We start from the raw sequence: 20032 nt of genomic DNA, 5'->3' as shown, positions 1-20032 counted from the left end.
GGAGAGAGCTTAAAAATAAAATCTTGAACTAAAGAAGTGCTGTTTGATGCCCTGCAGGTGGCTCCATCCTGAGGGGCAGTGCAGCAGAGAAGCTGCCCAAACACTCCAAATGCCACATGACATCCTTGTGCTCACAGGAGCTGATCACGTCTAGCAAGATGAGCAGCTGTTTATTCCCACGGGAATAGTGCAAATTCTCAAACTCTGGCATTGAATCTCAGTATCCACAAAATGATCAATTTTTGTGTTGGCCTGATTATTTCTAAGAAAGCGGGAATGGTTAAAGACCGTAAGCTTTGACATTCAAAATGATGATTTTTAGGACGCCTGGGTGGCTTGAGCGTCTGCCTTTGGCTCAGGTCATTAATCCCCATTTCCTGGGCTCTAGCTCCACATCAGACCCCCACAGGGAGCCTGCTTTTCCCTCTGCCTGTGTCTCTGCCCCCCCACCCCTCCGGGTCTCTCATGAATAAGTAAATAAAATCTAATGCATTTGCATTTTATTGCATTGAAATTTATTGAATTTATTGCATTGAAAATATGCATTTTCAATGCATCGCGTTGGCCGAGTCCGACGGAAATAGCTGACAATGTCCAGGCTTTGAGGTTGAACTCAGGATGGGAAGACGAGTAACTTTGCCTGGGTGCGCACGTCCTCTGGGGCTAGAGGTCTCTGGCGGGGGGAGCACGAACGCACTCGCCAAGGCCCGCAGCGCGAGCACCCGGCGGGAACCCACCGCGCGGGGCGGCGCGAGGCGTCACGTGACCCCCTCGGTGGGCGTGGCCAGGGCGCCGGCGGCCGGCGGCTCGGAGACACGCCCCAGGGCGGGGGCTCCGGCGGCGCCTGCGCCGTGGCGGGCTCGGGCGGGCGCGCGCCGCGGGGGCGGGGCCGCGCGGGGGCGGCCGCGCGGAGGCCGGAAGGAAGCGGGCGGAGGGCGGGGCGAGCGAGGGAAGCCCGCCGGCCAGCAGGACGACTGTCGCGGCCTGATGACGTCGCACAATGGCCGGCCCCCGCGGGTAGTGGAGCCCGTTTGTTCCGCCCGCGTCGCGCCTCTAGCCGGAGCCTGTGAGGAGCGGAAGGGCCGAGGGACGTCTTCCCCGCGCCGCCCCGACGCCAGCGGAGCCGTGGCCCCCTCCCCGCCCTCGCGCTGAGGTAAGTGGCGGCGGCGGCGGCGGCGGCGGCGGGGAGGCCGGGCCGGCGGGGAGGAGGCCGAGGCGGCCGGGCGGGGAGCGTGGCGGCGGCGCGGAGCCGAGGCCCGGGAGGCCCGGGAGCCCCGGCGCCGCCGCCTCCGGGGAGCGCTCCGGGCTGCCTCCCCGGCCGAGCGTGGCTCTCCGGTCCTGGGAAGGGGTCGCGGAAAGAGGCGCGATCCCGGTTTCGGTCCGCGGCTCGCCGGCCCGGAGGGCCCTGGAAGCTACTCGGAGCCCGCACTCCCCGCGGCTGCCTCTGCGCCCCGTGGCGGAGTCGATTCCCCCGAAGCTGTCATTTCTCTTCCGGGACATTCGCGTGGCACATGTTTGCCGCCCACGGCGGGGGCGGGGGCGGGGGGTAGGGACGCGGGTCCGCCCTCCGGGAGAGAGCAGCCTGGACCCGGGATGGGTTCTGCAGGAACTTTGAGCTCTCTGGAGCTCCCGGAACTTGCTCCCCGAGCTCCGGCGTGCACAGGTTGGCTATCTTGGCCGTGCCCCAGCGCGCGCGCCGCTCTAGGCTAAACTTCCTTGCTCCTCTAGTTAGGAGCCCGAAGGATGCGGAGTTCTTTGGCTAAACTGACTGTAGCTCTACTGCTGCGACAGCCTAAGACTTCATCTCCAGCCTTGCTTCTGCTAAAAGTTGTTTTCTCGGATACTTTATGACAGCATATGTGCCGTGTAGAAAGGCTGATCGCTTTAAGAGAGTTCTGTTCAGCAAGCTCTTTTGCAAGAGTAGGTCATCATTCCTCCAATCCGTTTGGGGAAAATGGAAGAAGGGAGTGGTTGGCGTCTGTAGTGCTGTCTCTGGGGGCAGAGCTCTTTGGGGGCTCCCCTCCGTCCTGTTGCTGTGGAGTGGAGTCTTCGCCCAAGAATTTTACAGCCTGAGCACATGTGTGGAGCCTAACCAGCTCTGTGTCCCAAAGGCTGGACCTCCTCTCTGGCTTTGGGTGGGGAATGTCCAGATGTTGTAAGAAAGCTGTGTGGAATCATTCCAGAGAGCCAGCAGGTAAGCTGTGACCTTGCTCCTGTTTAAGAATGTGTCTTACTTTTTCACAGCTACAGATCATCTCATGGTAAGTGCTTCTCTCCTGAGGAGATTTTGGTGGTCACTCCTAGTCACTTTGGGAGTAGTGTCTGTCACCCACTTTGACGCCCTTCCTTTAAGAGGTTGTAAATCCGAGAAGGTAGGAATCACAATTTTTAAACGGATGTACCAGATTTTAGGCATTCAGAAAGGAATTGTTCTATTAAAAGTTGTTATCCTGAATGGTTATGTTTGTGTTTCATTAGTGTTCCTTTGCCAAAACTGCCTTAGAACTTCTGTTTTCGTAATAAATACGTAAGTCATGTGAGAGAATTCAGTCTCGTTCAATAGTCATACCCTATGTTTAGCCAAAAAACCAGCTAACCTGACTTGGTAGCTCAAGTCTTGGTCATGTAACAGACCAGGCCCTGAGTGGTTTCCTGCGATTTCTCAGGGACCTACCTTAGGAGGAGGAATAATCTGCTGCTGCCAGAAGGCCAGGAAAGAACTTCGCAGGTTTCTAAAGGTCACTCAAAAAGAGAAGTTCCCAGGGATCCCTGGGTGGCGCAGCGGTTAAGCGCCTGCCTTTGGCCCAGGGCACGATCCTGGAGACCCAGGATCGAATCCCGCGTCGGGCTCCCGGTGCATGGAGCCTGCTTCTCCCTCTGCCTGTGTCTCTGCCTCTCTCTTTCTCTCTGTGACTATCATAAATAATAATAAAAAAAATTAAAAAAAAAAAAAAAGAATAATACACAGTCTATAATCAGCTTTTAAAAAAAAAAAAAAAAAAAAAAAAAGAGAAGTTCCCAAAATGCTCTGCACTTTAGCGTTGCCCCTGGAATCCATGTGCAGCCTTCCATAGTGGCTGTGGAGAGACAGGCAGTACCCACTGCATGTGTGAATTCTGGTGTAGTCTTCTAAGAACAGGGCACTTATTTCCAATTTCTTCCTGGTATGCAACAGGTAGTTTTCCAAGTAACATGATTTTTGTCACCTATTCCACAAGCGTTTATCAGGTGTCATCAGCCAAATGCATCCTGCAGTGGAAACACAGTGATGAATGTTTGTCATTTATTTCTCTGGGCAAGTTCACCATCTTGTGGGTCAGAGCACTGAAGAGGTAGTTGTAAACTTCGCCAGGAATCCTCTTACAAGGTGATTGTGTGAGAAGAGCAACTGTGTAAAAACTGTGAGTCCAGAGTTGGTGAAGATGTGATGAGAAGACCTTCCATGTCATTGTCTGCATTTGATAGGCTGTGCTTCTGACCTGAAGTGTGCACTCAGGTGGTTGCCAGACTGAATTCATCACAGAACAGGACATAGATGCCCAGAGAGACTATGAACCTGCCCAGCCCAGGGCTTGGCACGCAAACCGTCTTCTGACCCCCAGTGACACTTCTCTTCTGTGCAGCAGGCTGTGACTCGAGTTGTTTTTAGTAGGTAGATTCTTTGGCACATATTTCTCTGCAAGGTGTTTGCCTGTGTGCAGCCTCATACTATAAAATCTCAAGGGGTTCCATAGGTAAAGGAAAGATACGATTCCTGAGGAAATCGTCAGGGCCTCTAGGGATGATTATATGTCCCATTGTGCCTAGGACTGCTCTTTTCATGCCTTTTTTTTTTTTTAAGAATTTTATTTATTCATGAGAGACAGAGAAACGCAGAGACACAGGCAGAGGGAGAAGCAGGCTCCATGAAGGGAGCCCAACGCGGGACCCGACCCCGGGTCTCCAGGATCATGCCCTGGACTAAAGGCGGCACTAAACCACTGAGCCACCCAGGGATCCCTCATGCCTATTGCAATTGTTAAACACGCCCCCTTTTCACACTTGACCCAATTCAGACAGTAAATTAGATGGAACATTGCCACTAAGGGCCAGCTGTGTGCTGAGCTTGGGGAACATGGAGGTGAGTCTGAACCCTTCAACTCACGTACTTCATGGAGGGGAGGGGTCTGCCAACAGACTTTGCAGACAAATAGTTGTGGACAGCGTGGTTAAGTGTGTATATGTACTAGAATAACACATAATATACTTAGGGCAAGACTTCTCAATCTGGGGATGCTGGGTAATGGGGTTTTGAACTCCCTGAAGTGGAAAATAAATTGCCCATATTCAAGTTTTTCTAGGAAGAGGAGCCATCCCATCTCCCTCCCTCATCAGATTCTCAAAACAGTCCATGCCCCCCTCAAGACACAGCACCACTACCCTAGAACACTAGGCTGCCCCCCTGGAAGCAGGTGCACTCAGGACCTTTAGCCCTGCTACCTTCTGGTCAGCTCTGAAAACTGCCTTTGAAAGTCAGTAAGTTAGTTATCTTTGTGTCCTTGGAATGTGGAAGTGATTTCCAAAATTTAAACTGTGGGGCGGGACATGTACTCAGTAAGTACTTCTTAAAATTACTTATCCTGCCATAGTACACCAGCCTCTCAGGATTGTGATTTCAGTCAGCATTTCCTGTGGCGTCAGTATAAAGGTGTGCACCTTTGGGGTTTCTTTTCTTGGATTTGTGTATAGTTTATGTGCCCGAGATTCAAATTTCAGACAAGTTTAAAATAAATGATTGATGTGACAAATTGGATCTCCATATGTTCATCGCTTTTAACTAATAGACTATATAAATCATATGTTAAGTTTCCCACATATACAAGAAGGTTTGTTTCTAGAGGGGGTTAGATAGAGGTGTAGATGGATCAGCACAGAACTTAAAAATGGAGAAAAAGAAAACAAGCAGAATCTTCTGGTTCAGTAGAAGTCCCAGTATGTGTGGGTTCTGTTCCAAAAAAGAGTTTATAAAATCAATTTGGAACTCAGGTCCCATTTTCTTGTAGAAACAATGGCAAAAAGCAGGGCTGGCTCCTCTGCAGGTAGCACCAGCCCGTTTCACGCATAGTGTGGAGCTCTGTAGTAGATAACACGCCCTAGAGGCAGCTCTGACTCGCGGTCCCAGGCTCAGTGGCCATGTGGCCTAGGTTTCCTTATCTGTGACAGGTGCCCAACACAGAGGGGTCATCTCTTAGAAGATGGTGGTGGCTGTCAGCTTCATTGCAGACATCGTTGCAATGATAGAGTCTTGCATTGAGTAGAGAACTATTTGTTAAGTGAAACCATGAATGAATTACTCCTAAGTGCACCCAGAGACTTGAAATGCATCTGAGAGGGGTGATAGGAGTCTGATTCTTAGAAATTGAGGATTGCCTTTACTCATCTTTTCACTAATTCAGCTTGAATTTAAATGTGTGGAACCTGTGCCAGTCATGTTATCAGATTTATCTCATCTAATGGTTTCAACAGTCTTGTCAAGTAGATACTGTTGTCCCTATATTTCACATGATGAGACTGCAGTATGGCAAGTTTATACAGTTGATCTGAGATCCTGAAGCTAGGCAGCAAAGGGGCTGGAGTCCAACTCTCATGCAGAGCCCCCACTGTTGCACTGTGTGTCTCATAAAGATGGAGCACACCAAGGACCCCTGGTGGCTCAGCGGGTTGAGCGACTGCCTTTGGCTCAGGACGTGATCCCGCGGTCCCTGAATCGAGTCCCACATTGGGCTCCCCGCCTGGAGCCTGCTTCTCCCTCTGCTTATGTCTCTGCCTCTCTCTCTCTCTCTGTCTTTCATGAATAAATAAATAAAATCTTAAAAAAAAAAAAAAAAAAAGATGGAGCACACCAGGGGTAAATCGACCACTGTTTGCATTAGTTGAGGTACTCTCTGTCTTCCATTTCTTACTCTAGGATTTGATTTTTAAGTTCCCAAAATATAAAAGTAGTTTGGTTGGATCTAATCATAACAATGAAACCAAAGTGCAAACCAGTTTGCATCTGAGCCCCAGAAAAACCTGGGCTGTTACCAGGTTGGGAGAATTTGTGGCTCTGAGCTAGAATAGTATGTTGCGAGGCCAGTGGCAGACTTGGGGGTATTTTCTGCAGCTTATCAGTTGCATGATTTTTAAGCCAGTTTGAGAAATGTATAATTTTAGATAACAGTTGATTGGTTTAAGAAGTCATTTTGTTTTCAGGACTATACATTTTGTCCCTGGACTATAAATGTGAGCATCAGAATTTGTCAGGGGTGCCTGAGTGGCTCATTGGTTGAGCATCCAACTCTTGATTTTAGCCCAAATCATGATCTCAAGATCGTGAGATTGAGCCCCACATTGGGCTCCACACTAGATGTGGAACCTGCTTAAGATTTTTTTCTCTCTCACCCTTCCCTCTTTAAAGAAAAAAAGAGGGGATCCCTGGGTGGCGCAGTGGTTTGGCGCCTGCCTTTGGCCCAGGGCGCGATCCTGGAGACCCGGGATCGAGTCCCACGTCGGGCTCCCGGTGCATGGAGCCTGCTTCTCCCTCTGCCTATGTCTCTACCTCTCTCTCTATCTCTGGGTGACTATCATAAATAAATAAAAATTTTTAAAAAATAAAGAAAGAAAAAAAGAATTTGTTAGGTTTCAAGTAGGATGTCTTGAGGTTCCATGTGACTGCTTGCCCACAGGATATAGGTCTAGATTCAGTGGCTGGGGAGATGAAAGTCGATGCTGTCCTGTGAAGAAGTCTTCTTGTATACAATGTAATAAAAACTATCTAGAGATGGGCATAGGACTCATACACAAAAATCTTAACTAACCAGTAAGGAAGGGGAAAGGACCCTGAGTGGCTGCTGTGCTCCACCCTCCATGTCTGGTCCTGTCTGGGACAGCTGAGAGTGAAAAGTCCTTAGTTTTTGGGCACCGCGTTTATCTTTACTGTAGGTGGTAATCATGCTCTGCATGGGGACAGCCTCTGCCCTGTGGGGAGTAGGGCTCTACTGCATTTTCAGCAGTCTACCCTTTGAGGGCTTTTTTTTTTTTTAAGATTTATTTGTTTGTTTGAGAGAGCACAAGCATGCATGAGTGTGGGGAGGGCAAAGGGAGAGGGAGCATCTCAAGCAGACTCTGCACTGAGCATGGAGCCCAACACAGGGCTTGAGATCATGACCTGAGCCGAAACCAAGAGTTGGACACTTAACTGACTGCACCCCCCAGGTGCCCCTTGAGGACTGACTTTGAAAAGTCTCTCTGGGTAGTCCTCCCTCTGGATAGTGCAGTTAGGAAGACTGAAAAGTGAATCCTTTTCAAAACTGTCCTGCAAGTGAATTGATTGGTTTGCAAGTGTCTATTATTGCTCACCATTTAGTTGATTTGTAAAGTGGGGAAGTTTAAGTAATTTGTCCTAATGGGTACTCAATTATAATAATGTCCATTAACTGCCCCCCAAAAAGTGTTTTTAACTACAGGTTAAGATACCACCTCTGGGCATATGTGTCTTTAAACACAGGTTTTCCTTTCAAAAGTATGAACTTGAAAGACATGTTTAGCTTTTGGTTATATAAGTACATAAAATAATTTTATATGTTTAAAGTATGTCATCATATGTGTTTACAGATCTCGCTGAAATACCAAGCTGCATAATTGTGATATATGTTATTTTAAATTAAAATGTTTAAGAATAAACCCTTAGCTTTTCACTGTTGCTGTTATTTCAAACTAATTCAGCAGTGCCCCAGGTTGCAGTGGTGAATGGTAATCGTTGGCTTATAGACTGCTTGGTGTTGGTTTCGTGCACATACATTCCGGTCCCACTGTATGCAATCTACATTTAAAACAAGTGGAACAATGTCCTGTCTTTGGGCATGGAGGTTGGAAAATGAAAAAATGTCCACTTCATAATTAAGTTTAAATTAGTAAAAATAGAAAAAAAATCTTACAAAATGACCGTCTTTTTACACACGAAACTACTCAAATACATAAAATTTTTGCCAGAGTTCTTTTCTATGACCTAACTATATATATTACAGTGGTGGTTTTCCACTTTTCTGTGAGATAATCGCAGCATGTACAAATGAATTCTGCCTTCTGAGCTTCTGTTGGTGGCCCCAACATACAGGTCTGTGATAAGGCCCAAGGTCTGCATTTTTAAAGACCATCTGGAGTGATTCTGGTGGGCAGTCAGAGCCATCCTTGGACAAGTGCATTCAGGAACAGGAGATAGCCCATGACCTGGGGACAAGGCAGGTCAGGGTTTCTGCTCTAGACCCTTGAGGATGGCTCCAGAAAGATAGCAGGGTGCCTTCAATTCTGTTGCTTCATTCTATAATGCAACTTTTCTTGGATTTTAAGAGTAATTTAAGAATCCAAAAAGCTGTCCCTTGCAATGCGTATCTTATTGCTCACTTTCTGTTTACCTACCAGGTTGTGCTTATGACAAGTACTCCAGGTCTCTGCCAGATTGATGCATGTGTGAGGCACTTAACACACAGCTTAGGGAGTACAGTGCAGCCTTGTGGAGGTCTTGTGGGTGGGTCCAGCCTGCCGGCCTCCCTGGTGAAACAGTCAGTGGCAGGAGACGGTGGAGTTGGGTCTGGGGTTTGGAGGAGCTGTGCAGGTCCTGGACCCGCCTGCAGGTCAGGAAGGAGCATGAGTCCAAAAATACCAGACCAGGATTTGTTTTCTGTTTTGCTAACTGCTGTGCATCTGTGTTGTCTTCATTTTGCAGAACTGTGGGTACCGATGGATGTGGCCGAGAGCCCTGAACGGGACCCTCGCTCTCCAGAGGACGAAGAAGAGGAGCAGCAGGGGCTCTCGGATGATGACATTCTGAGGGAGAGTGGGTCTGACCAGGATTTGGACGGAGCTGGGGAGAGGGCTTCTGATTTGGAGGATGAAGACAATGCAGCCCCAGGACTGAGCCAGGAGGAGGAGGAGAGTCACTCTGACGAGGAGGACCAGGACCAGGAGTCCGAGGCTCAGGATCTGAGCAGGGAGCCCACGAGCCCTCCACACGTTGAAGAGGGGGACGGTGGGGAAGAGGAGCACACAAGCGACCTGAGAGACGAGGCCTCATCGGTCACCAGGGACCTGGATGAGCATGAGTTAGACTACGATGAGGAGGTCCCCGAGGAGCCGGCCCCCGCTGGGCAGGAGGATGAGGCCGAGAAGGCTGGTGCTGAGGATGATGAGGAGAAGGGAGAAGGAGCTCCTGGGGAAGAGGGGGCTACAGGCGCTCACAGTGTGGAAGACAAGGAGCCCCTGGAGACCGCCAAGGAGAAAAACAAGGAGGATGATGACGGGGAGCTTGATGATGGGGAGCTCGACGTGAGTGCCTGGGCTGGTGGGGCAAAGGGTAGGGCACATGAGGGCTGGGAAGTCAGGACTATTCTGGGAGTGCCAAAAACCAAGGGAATAGGCTAGATTCAGACAACTGGGGTCTGCCACCTGGTGGCTGACAGAAGTTCCATGGACCCTCTGTCTACTGCTGCTGGTGGAGTATATTAAAATGCCTAATCCCGATTTTGTTTTCTTGAGCTCTAGGTTTGTGCAACCTAGAGAGATCATTTCTCCCTTTCTTTTTGCTATCTTTAAATAATACTTGAGATTATATTCAACTAAAACTATTGTAGATTTTCAGTTCCTGTCGGGTTTGTGAGACTCATGAACTCCAGAAGCTTGCTTTGAGTCTTGATTGTTCTTCCAGGCTTTTTTATCTTTGTACCTGAACCCATTCTTTGGCGAGGGTCCCAGCTGGACCAAGCATCTTTGGAGGTGTCCCTGAAAAGAGCTTTTGGAATGCATCATAGGGGTTGTGCCTCCAAACATCTCAGCCTTTGATTAAGCCATCATAATTTGTTATGATTTATTTAAGTAATCTGACTTTCAGGTTACAGAGAAGGTAACAGTAACATATTTTTTTGGACATGGATTGGTTGGGTTTTATAATGCAAATATTTAAGTTTTTTTTTATTTTAGTTCCAGCATAGTATTAGTTTCAGGTGTATAGTATAGTGATTAGCACTTCCATACATCACCACTTGCTCCTTGAGACACGTACACCCCTTCATCTTCATCCCCATCACCTGTTTCCCCCATCTCCCCACCCACCTCCCCTCTGGTGACTATCAGGGTGGTCTCTATAGTTCCGAGTGTGTTTCCAGGTTTGCCTCTCTCTTTTTACCGACTTTATTTCTTAAATTCTACATATGAGTGAGATCATATGGTATTTATCTTTTAATGACTGATATATTTCACCTAGCATTATACTCTCTAGCTTCATCCATGTTATTGCAAATGGCAAGATTTTACAGATGAGTAATTACTCATCTTTTTTTTTTTTTTTACAGATGAGTAATATTGCATTGTGTTTCTATACCATATCTTTGTTATCTGTTTATCTGTTGATGGACACTTGGGCTGTTTCCAAATTTTGACTACTGTAAATAATGCAGTATACATAGGGGTGCATGTATTCCTTTGAATTAGTATTTTTGTATTTTTTGGGTTAATGCCCAGTAGTGCAATTGGTGGACTGTAGGGTAGCTCTATTTTTAACTTTTTGAGGAACCTCTGTACTATTTTCCACAGTGACGGACCGCACCAGTTTGCATTCCCACCACCATTGTAAGGGGGTTTCCCTTTCTCCACATCTTGACAACACCTGCTGTTTCTTGCATTGTTGATTTTAGCCATTCTGACAGGTGTGAGGTGGTTTCTCATTCTGGTTTTGATTTGTATTTCCCTGATGATGAGTGATGTTGAGCATCTTTTCATTTGTCTGTTGGCCATTTGTTTGTCTTCTTTGTTTTTTGTTTTTTTGGGTTTTTTTTAAGATTTTATTTACTTATTTATGACAGACACAGAGAGAGAGAGAGAGGCAGAGACACAGGCAGAAGGAGAACCAGACTTCATGCAGGGAGCCTGACGTGGGACTCGATCCCGGGTCTCCAGGATCACACCCCGGGCCGAAGGCAGCACTAAATCACTGGGCCACCGGGTCTGCCCTGTTTGTCTTCTTTGGAGAAATGTCTGTTCATGTCTTCCGCTCATTTTTTAATTGAATTATTTGTTTTTTTGGTGTTGAATTTTACAAGTTCTTTACGTATTTTAGATACTAACCCTTTACTGGATATGTCATTTGCAAATATTGTTTCCCATTCTTTGGGCTGCCTTCAAGTTTTTTTGACTGTTTCTTTTGCTGTGCAAAAGCTTTTCATTTTGATGAAGTCCCAATAGTTCATTTTTGCTTCTGTTTCCCTTGCGTCTGGAGACGTATCTAGAAAAATATTGCCATAGCTGCTGGCTTTAAAGATGGAAGAATGAGTCAAAAACCAAGGAATGCGGGCAGCCTCCAGAAGCTGCAAAAGGCAAGGAAATGAATTTGTATATGGTACAAGAAAGTGGTCCAGTTTCATTCTGCATGTGGCTGTCTGGTTTTCTCAACACATTTGTTGAGACTTTTCCTCATTGCATATTCTTACCTCTTTGGTAATCATGATCTTTTTTTAAAAAGATTTATTTATGTATTTGAGAGAGAGAACACGTGTGCATGCATGGTAGGGGAGAGAGAGAGAAACAGTCCTAAGCAGACTCCTTACTGAGCTCAGAGCCTGACACGGGGCTCGATCTCACGACCCTAAGATCGTGACTCGAGCTGAAACCAAGAGTTGGACGTTAAACTGACTATGCCACCCAGGCACTTAAAAAGTTGAGTTTTGAGGGATGAAACCCTCATGTCCTGCTGAGTAATGCTTATACTCAAATGAGTTGAGAGAGGGACAGAGCCCGTTGAAATAATCTAGGGCTTTTTGATTACCCCAGGGAAGGAAATGCTGCTTATCCAGGAGCCCTGGCAGTGAAAGGTGTGTGGAATAGGTCTCAAATGTTTTGGGTTGGAGGAGGGAAAAGGATGCTATTAAGTACTTAACCATAGATTCATGCTAAGCACCACACACACTTCCTTATTTGGTTGCTGGTGTGTATGTGCTCAATGCGTTTTAAACTGTGGTTGTGGGCCATGGTTGTGCCTGGTTTTTGTTTTTGTTTTGTTTTAAATTTTGTGCCTGGTTTTATAGGGTTTTAAACATTGCATATTTAACCCTGATTCACAAGAGCAGAACTTTGTTGTTGGGGGTGGTAATGTGATTACAGGCTTAGAATTTTGGGTCTTTTATATGCTCACAACTGAGCATTAGCTCAGTTAGCTAAAATATCTTTACTAGATATTTTATTTAAAAGGGCGTTGTCAGGACATTACTATGCAGGTGTCCTTAGGCTTTCTAGCTATACTTACCTTCCAGTTTTGGAAGATGTATCTCTATTACAGAGTTGCCAAAGGGAAGAGATGCTATGAAACTCAAGTTATCAATTTGGGTGAAATTTTAGGCAGAAAATGAAGTTGTTGGTTGGATTGCCTATGAGTATGATGTTTCAGTGTCAGAGAGAAAAACTGTGGCTTTGTTCTGTCCCAAGAAAACAAGGAGAGGGCTCCTAATTACCAGGATCCTGTGGCCCAGGGTTCCTTGGGCCTGTGAGATAAATGGTGGCAGTGGGTGGAAGGAAGGTTTACCTGGAGAGCCATCCACACAGAGAGGTCAGTACAAGTGCTGGGTGTAGGTGACCAGTGCCAGCCCTGAGCACATTGGGATGTGCATCAGCATGTATGGGAGCTGCTGCTGCTGGCTTTCTCCTGTTCACCGTTCCCAGCCAGCCCTTCACGGCTCCCTGAATGATCCCGGCTGCACTGTTGCCCCATGTCCCTGCCAAGCACACATTCCCGGGTCTTTCCTTCCCAAGGTGCCCCGTTAGCATTCCTGCACTGCATGCTCCCTGCCACAGGCCCGTGTCTCTGATGGAGCGGGAACCACAGGTATGCACTTGGATCTCAGAGCAGCCTGCTTTCGCCAGTCCTTTGGCTTGGTCCCCTTTAGTAAATCCCAGCAAAGTGGCCTTTGGCCTCAAAGAAAATATATGTCCCAGAGAGCTCTTTCCCCTACTGCTTTCAAGCCCGCTCATACCATAAGTGAACTTCCTGGATGTTGTATGAGGAGGAAATGTGCAGTTTGGCTTGCACCTTAAAAATATGCATTCACTGCTGTCCCTGGGACTCCCTGTACCCAGCAGGGTCCCTGTTCCAAGGCGCCCCTGCACACCTGCTGCCTGCCTCCTCCCTGTAGCCTTCTGGCCCTGAAGTGCCGGAACAGCTGAGTGGAAGGGTCTAAAAAAGCCAAGTGCTTTTCTCTTTTGTCATGATACACTGTCTTGCCTTTTTTCCCCCTTTTAGATTTTGGGTCACTGGGACAGGTGACCTGACATGAGGCGAGGTCACCCCCAGCCTCCCCTGTGGTAGGGATGGGGTTTTGTACACAGGATGGGCCAACTCTTCATGGCACCGTGGCTTATTTGTGGGTGGGGGCCCAGGGTCCTGACATCCACATCCTAGGGAGCCATAGTTAATCTGTAGTCTCTCACCTGCTCTGGAAGCCATGCTTCACACCGGATGCACCTGTGGCTTTGTTTCTGCCTGTGTATCTCTCAGAAAAACGGGTGGAGCCAATTGAAATCAACTTCTGCTGGGGGGCGGTCTTCCTTTCTCCTGTGCCCACTAAGTCTTGCCAGAGCCATTCCTTCCATCCAGGTTTGAGGGGTCTCACATGACGTTTGTGGGTCTTTGATTTTTCCCTTCCCGACTGAGTCCATCTTCCCCCTCCTCCTGTCTCTGGTGTGTGCATCCTTCCCTTTGCTCATGTGTTGGGTCTAGTTTTTTGTCTTCCCTGTCACTGGTCAAAAGAATTTGGTGCTGTCCCTTTAGGAAATTGTGTCTTGTTCCAAAGCTGCTTTCTTCACTGACTCTCACACTGGCAGGATAGAGTCTCGGGGACAGCAGGACAACAGCCACATCCTGAATGGATGGTCCACGCCACTTCCTGGTCAGAAGTGATAGCTCCACATAAAAAATACTTGGAAACATTTTCTTTGTGGGCGGTATTTTATATTCTGTTCACATTTATCTGTTACTTTTATGTCTGGATACATGATATCTTGTAAAAAAGGTCTCCCTCCAGTACACCCCTTCTGGTGGCTTAGGGTGTTCACTCTGCAGGGCCCTGCTCCTTTTAGGCAGTGCACTCTTCTCCATGTCCCATCACATAGATGCTTAGTGGCCTTGCTGAAGCCTAGGAGGCGGCTGCCTGTAACTGCATTTGAGCAGAGTCTGGGCCAGATCCACCACCTGAAGGACTGCCACCCTGTATGTCCTGTAACCTGGTTGGTCAGCACAGCCACCTGAGGGAGCCAGGGGAGTCAAGGAACTCTGATGGTAGATAGCATTCCTCACTCATCTGGTGCTAGACCTGTCCCCAGGTGATGCAAGGCTGTCCCATATTTTACCCCTGTGGGGCTAGTCACATGTCTCCCCACAGAAAGGACTGTGTCCTTTACAGGATGCTGTTTCCGACCCCTGCTGTGTCACCTTTCTAAAACCAAAGTGTGTCTGAATTTCCAAAACATATCTGGGCCCAAGAATTTTGGGTAAGGGATTATAGACCTGTACTGTTAACCCATTTTACAGATGCAGAACCCCAGGTTTGCGGAGATTGTGGTTGGCCCTGGTGACAGTGCTGGGGTGGCATCTAGACCTCTTGCTCTGGTGCATGTGTCCCATCTGCTCCCCACATGGCAGCTTCACATGGTAATTGCTGGTCCACCCTTACTGCAGGATCTGCTGTGCTGGAAACAACGTCTTCTATAAATAATATGCAGGCATTTTTTTTTGTTCTGTTTTTTATTTTTTTTTTAATTTTTATTTTTATTATTATTTTTTGTTCTGTTTTTTAAGAGGAAAATAACCTTCACAGACCAGAAAGTAAAGCCATACTACCATTGCTTAGACCGTCGTATCTTGGCACATTGCCTCCAAGGTATTTTTCCATTAAAATCACAACAACTTGTTGAGCACTCCTGCTTGGCGTTGTTTTGGGTTTTTTTTTTTTTTTCTTTAAGGTTTTATTTATTTATTCATGAGAGAGAGAGGCCCCAGAGACACAGGCAGAGGGAGAAGCAGGCTCCATGTAGGGAGCCCAACGTGGGACTCGATCCCGGGACTCCAGGATCAGGTCCTGGGCCAAAGGCAGCACTCAACTGCTGAGCCACCCGGGCTACCCTCCTGCTGGTTTTATGTGATGCACTGCTCGGATACCCTGAGCACAACCACCTGTTCTACTTCAGGACTCCTGAAGGACTCCTGGTTCAGAGGCTTTTGTCCATGGTCACACTGTCAGGATTCAAGCCCAGGCCTTCCCTGCAGTTATATTTTGTAAAGCCATTAAAGTCCAATGTGCCCTGTGTGTGTTTCCCTGAGAATGTGCTGATTGGGGCATGCCAGCAGCCTGGTTTCCCTTAGACCCTATTAGCCCCCAGAGAGCCTTGCCCCTGAGTTCCAGACTGGGGCTGGGTTAGCCTGCCCTGGGTGAAGGTCGCTGAGAGCTTCATGGGTGCTGTCCCATGCCTACACCCACCAGTTTGCTTCTGGCCAGACCACTGGGTCCTCTCCTTGTCCTCCACTCTCTCTTGTCTCTGCGTGCAGCCACGTGATCAGGTGATCTGAAAGAATCTGCGTGCATTACACTCTCAACATGACAGCCACAAACAACTGAGCAGTGTGAACTTGACTTTAGAGAGCCCCTTTCTTGATTTGTGTTTGCATGAAACTGCAAATTTAAGAACTCTTTTTAATTTTCCATCACTGGGGGATCCCTGGGTGGCGCAGCGGTTTGGCGCCTGCCTTTGGCCCAGGGCGCAATCCTGGAGACCCGGGATCGAATCCCACGTCGGGCTCCCGGTGCATGGAGCCTGCTTCTCCCTCTGCCTGTGTCTCTGCCTCTCTTTCTCTCTCTGTGCGACTATCATAAATAAATAAAAAATTTAAAAAAAAATAATTTTCCATCACTCAAAAAGCCAGTGTACTAAATGGTTAGTTGAAAATGCAGGACATTATACTGCTGAGTGAGTTATTGTTCTTGTTTGTTTTTTAATTAAAGGAAAGACCATAAACCCAGCATACCACTAGGGGCAGCCCTCTGTCTCCATCCTAGCAAGTGTGGCTACCTGGCAGCGGCCAGTGGGCAGATGCCCTTCAGTGTTCTCTGGGTGGACACTGTAAAACACACTGTATTATCTTGTGTTTCTAGGTATTTACTGAGCATTTTCAGCCATTGCACAGAACTCCTTTATATGGCTCACATGACTTCACTAATCTTAAGATGGGTGGGTGGTTCTCCTTTCTGCTCTGGCAAGTATTAAAAGTAACAGCTTTGCAGAAATACCTCTCTAAATTTGATCTGCACACTTCCTCTGAGTCCTGACTATTGAAAGGCCACTGTCCTGCTCTCCTCATCTCAGCTCCTGTGCCTTCATTTCAAGTGAAGCAAGGGATTTGAATGGGTTGTAACCTTTCAGAAGAGTTTTATTTTCCTAATGAGAATGAAGAATCTGCTCTTCATTTGAGCTTCTGTAAACATCGTATAGAGATATTAGTGTGGTAATCATCACTGTGAGAACAATCATAAAAAGAAGATGCTAACAACCAGAGGAGATGTAAGGAACTCATCCTGCGGTCAGGAAGAAGGGGGGTGCTGGTGCACAAAGGGGACAGACTGCCAGAGAATGAATACGTTCTGGAGACCTAAAAAGTCCTTGAATAAATTATTTCATCTTTTTCAAAGAAATCATTCTGTTGCTTCTTAAGGGTTATAACTTTCAGGCATTTGTTCTTTTCATTATATGGAATGCTTTTTAAAAAAAGATTGATGTATTTATTAGGGAGCATGCGCACAGATGTGCACAGTAGGGAGAGGCAGAGGGAGGGAGGAAGAGAGTCTGGTTTTCACAACCTCAGATTCCTCAGCCAACAAGCACGATGGGACTATGTCAGAGCTCACCTCCAAGACCAAGGGTTCATGACAGAGGAACACTGAATAAAAATACCCTGTGAACTAGGCAAGGCAGGTACAGAGCGGGGTTTCACCGTATTTACCTTCATTAGCAATGCTGGGCAGAAAATGGTTGCACTTCAGGATTTTAATATTTTGTATGTTTAAACAATATTTATAGAACAAAATGTATATATTTTTAAAAGATTTATCGTTGAGAGAATACACAAGAGAGTAAGTACGAGGGCGCAGAGGGAGAGGGAGTCCCAAGCAGACTCCCTGCTGACGCAGAGCCCAATGTGTGGCCTCAATCCCACAACCTGAGATCATGACCTGAGCTGAAACCAAGAGTTGGGCACTTTACTGCACTGCCCAGGTGCCCCCTAAAATGCTCGTAATACGTAAATATTTTCGGAGCAGAAATGATACAAATACTTAAGTTTTAAAAATAAGTCATTATAAACCCAGGGTTTGACTTTAGGATTTTTTCATTCAGCAAATGCTGCCCATTTGCTACAAGCTATGCTTGGACCAGTGACACAGTCCTGCCTGGTGGAGCTCCCGTATGGTCGGGCAGCACCCTGGTAGCCTTGGCCAGTGCTGTGGGGACCTGTCTTGAAGAGAGCTGGCAGGGGGCGGGGTCCCTGAGGAAGGAGACTCACCTGCCATCTGAAAATGAGATGAGCTGCATGTTCACGAAGGCAGAAAATGAAGAAGACAGGCTGGGGTCAGAAAGCTGTCTGCATTAAAAAAAAAAAAAAAAAGAAAGCTGTCTGCATACCACAGAGGGCATGTGGGCAGTCCAGAGAAAGTAGAGTACCAGTTTGGAAGTGGCTCCCAGACCAGCTAGGACTGGGAAGTACTTTGGATGAGGATGATGCTGCAGGAGAGTTGGAGATGTTTCAGCGATCCCCACACCCTGCCTTTTGTGACCCCTTGGGTTGACTCCGGTAACACTGCAATAGGCTTGGACACAGACAGTGAAGAGCTCCATCTTTGACCTTCCCACTGAGATGTCAGCAGGGCAGTTGCACACTTCCTTGGGCTACAGGTGACCCCTGGGGGTGGGGTCTCTGAAAGTCAAGGGTGATTGAGGCCCTGCGGTAATGGGCACTGGATAGGGCACAGAGCAGCAGTCTAGGTCACAGCTGCTCTTTGGAATCCCTGAGGATGAGGCCCACCCAGACTGGTGTTATCAAAGGCCTTGCATTATGTTAAACTTAACAGAGAAGGTGGTGAGCTCTGGACTGAGGAAAGAAGGGCCTGGGTCTGAGTCCGTCCTCCCTCCTCCCTACCCCTAGACTTCTAAATTAGAGGATATTTGTGTTTAAAGAACATAAAATATTTTGGGGCGCCAGTTAAGCATCCAACTCTTGGTTTCAGCTCAGGTCATGATCTCAGGGTTGTGGGATCGAGCCTCGTATCAAGCTCTGTGCTTAGTAAGGAATCTGCTTGAGACTCTCTCTCCTTCTGCCCCTTCCCCCTGCACTCTTTTTTTTTTTTTTTTTTAATTTTTATTTATTTATGATAGTCACACAGAGAGAGGCAGAGACATAGGCAGAGGGAGAAGCAGGCTCCATGCACCGGGAGCCCGACGTGGGATTCGATCCCGGGTCTCCAGGATCGTGCCCTGGGCCAAAGGCAGGCGCTAAACCGCTGCGCCACCCAGGGCACTGGGTGCACTCTTGTGCATATGTGCATGATCTCTCTCATGTGCTCTCTCAAATGAAGATAAATCTTTTTTAAAAAATATATATTTTGTTCTATAAATATTGTTTAAACATAGAGTATCAGGGCATCTGGGTAGCTCGGTTAAGGCTCTGCCTTCGGCTTAGGTCATGATCTCAGGGTCCTGGGATCAAGCCCCACATTGGGCTCACTGCTCAGTGGAGAGTCTGCTTCTCCCTCTCCCTCTACTTTCCCCACCTCCCCTGCTCATGCTCACTCTCTCTCAAATAAAGAAAATCTTAAAATAAACATAGAAAGTATTAAAAAACCTGAAGTGTAACCATTTTCTGCCCAACATTGCTAATGAAGGGAAATACAGTGAAACCCCACTCTGTACCTGCCTTGCCTGGTTCACAGGGTGTTTTTACTCGGTGTTATGTGTTGTGAATCCTTGGTCTTGGAGGTGAACTCTAACATAGCCCCATTGTGTTGGCTGAGGAACCTGAGTTTGGGAAAATTGTACATGAGTTGCTGAGCAGCTGAGACACCAGTCTTGTAGAAATATCCTTTCTGGTCTAGTGAAGCTGTGCCTGGTGGCAGATACCCCTCTCACCTCTTCTTTCTTAAGGTGATTCCCTCTTAAGTCATGTTGTCCTCTGTTTCAGGATGATGATCTGGAGGAGGGTGAAGTAAAGGATCCCAGTGACAGGAAGGTGAGGCCACGTCCCACCTGCCGATTCTTCATGAAAGGTAATTGTCTGAGGGGCCTCATGTGGCCTTGGCTTTTCCCGGGACTGTGGTGGTGGTTCAGCCCCGAAGCTACGCAGGCTGTTCTTGGGGGCCAGACTGTGACCTAAATGGTGGTGGTGGCATCGATCCTCCGCTGGTCCTTGACTCATGGGACTGACTTGGAGGAGTCAGCCTAGCCAGTGTCACGCTAGTGGTTCTAGGCCTGCCTGTTTGTAGGAGAGCCAAAGCTTGAATGTAGGCAGTATAGTTGCCTCTGCATGAGGCCAGCTACCCCAGGCACCAGTGCAGACAGTTTCCCATCTCTGTAAGGAAAGTTGCCACTTTTTTGCTAAATATATTGAAGTAACATCCTTCATTTGAAATGGATTTCTAAAGAGTGGAGGGAGGGGCTCTGAGTGCAGTAAGGCCCGCCCCTGCTAGAAGGTGAGTGGTGTGCACCCAGTGGCAGAGGCACACAGCAGGGCCAACTTGGAAATGGCAGCAGGAACCCTGGTCTGTGAGGGTTTCTCTGCTGCATGCTTGTAGTTTGGGCACGTTCCTTGTAGTCCCACATTTTCCTTGGACAGGTAGGAAGATGTTTGTCTTTGTCCTAATCTCACTCTGGCCCTGGGTGCCCTCGCTCGCTGGCTCAGCCTGCACGTACGGTCTGAATTTCACAAGAGCTTCCT

The 20032-nt window shown here is 47.7% G+C and overlaps 1 protein-coding gene across 3 annotated transcripts in view; it reads left to right on the top strand.

Moving 5' to 3' along the window:
* The first annotated feature begins 965 nt into the window (after positions 1-965).
* ZC3H18 (zinc finger CCCH-type containing 18) overlaps positions 966-20032 on the top strand; it is a 65754-nt gene continuing 46687 nt past the window's right edge. Inside the window, exons 1-3 of one of the 3 annotated variants that reach the window (XM_038538070.1) lie at positions 966-1153; positions 8744-9342; positions 19280-19364. In XM_038538070.1, the coding sequence (XP_038393998.1) occupies positions 8758-9342; positions 19280-19364 (670 nt within the window). In that variant the 5' untranslated portion in view covers positions 966-1153; positions 8744-8757. Of the gene's footprint in view, positions 1154-1744; positions 2195-8743; positions 9343-19279; positions 19365-20032 lie in introns of those variants that run through there. The other 2 variants (XM_038538069.1, XM_038538071.1) reach the window with 2 other exon arrangements.

The sequence above is a fragment of the Canis lupus genome, chromosome 5, assembly GCF_011100685.1.
Source record: "Canis lupus familiaris isolate Mischka breed German Shepherd chromosome 5, alternate assembly UU_Cfam_GSD_1.0, whole genome shotgun sequence".
NCBI lineage: Eukaryota > Metazoa > Chordata > Mammalia > Carnivora > Canidae > Canis > Canis lupus.
Note: the sequence above shows the minus strand (reverse complement) of the source record. Positions and strands in the feature narration are given on the sequence as shown.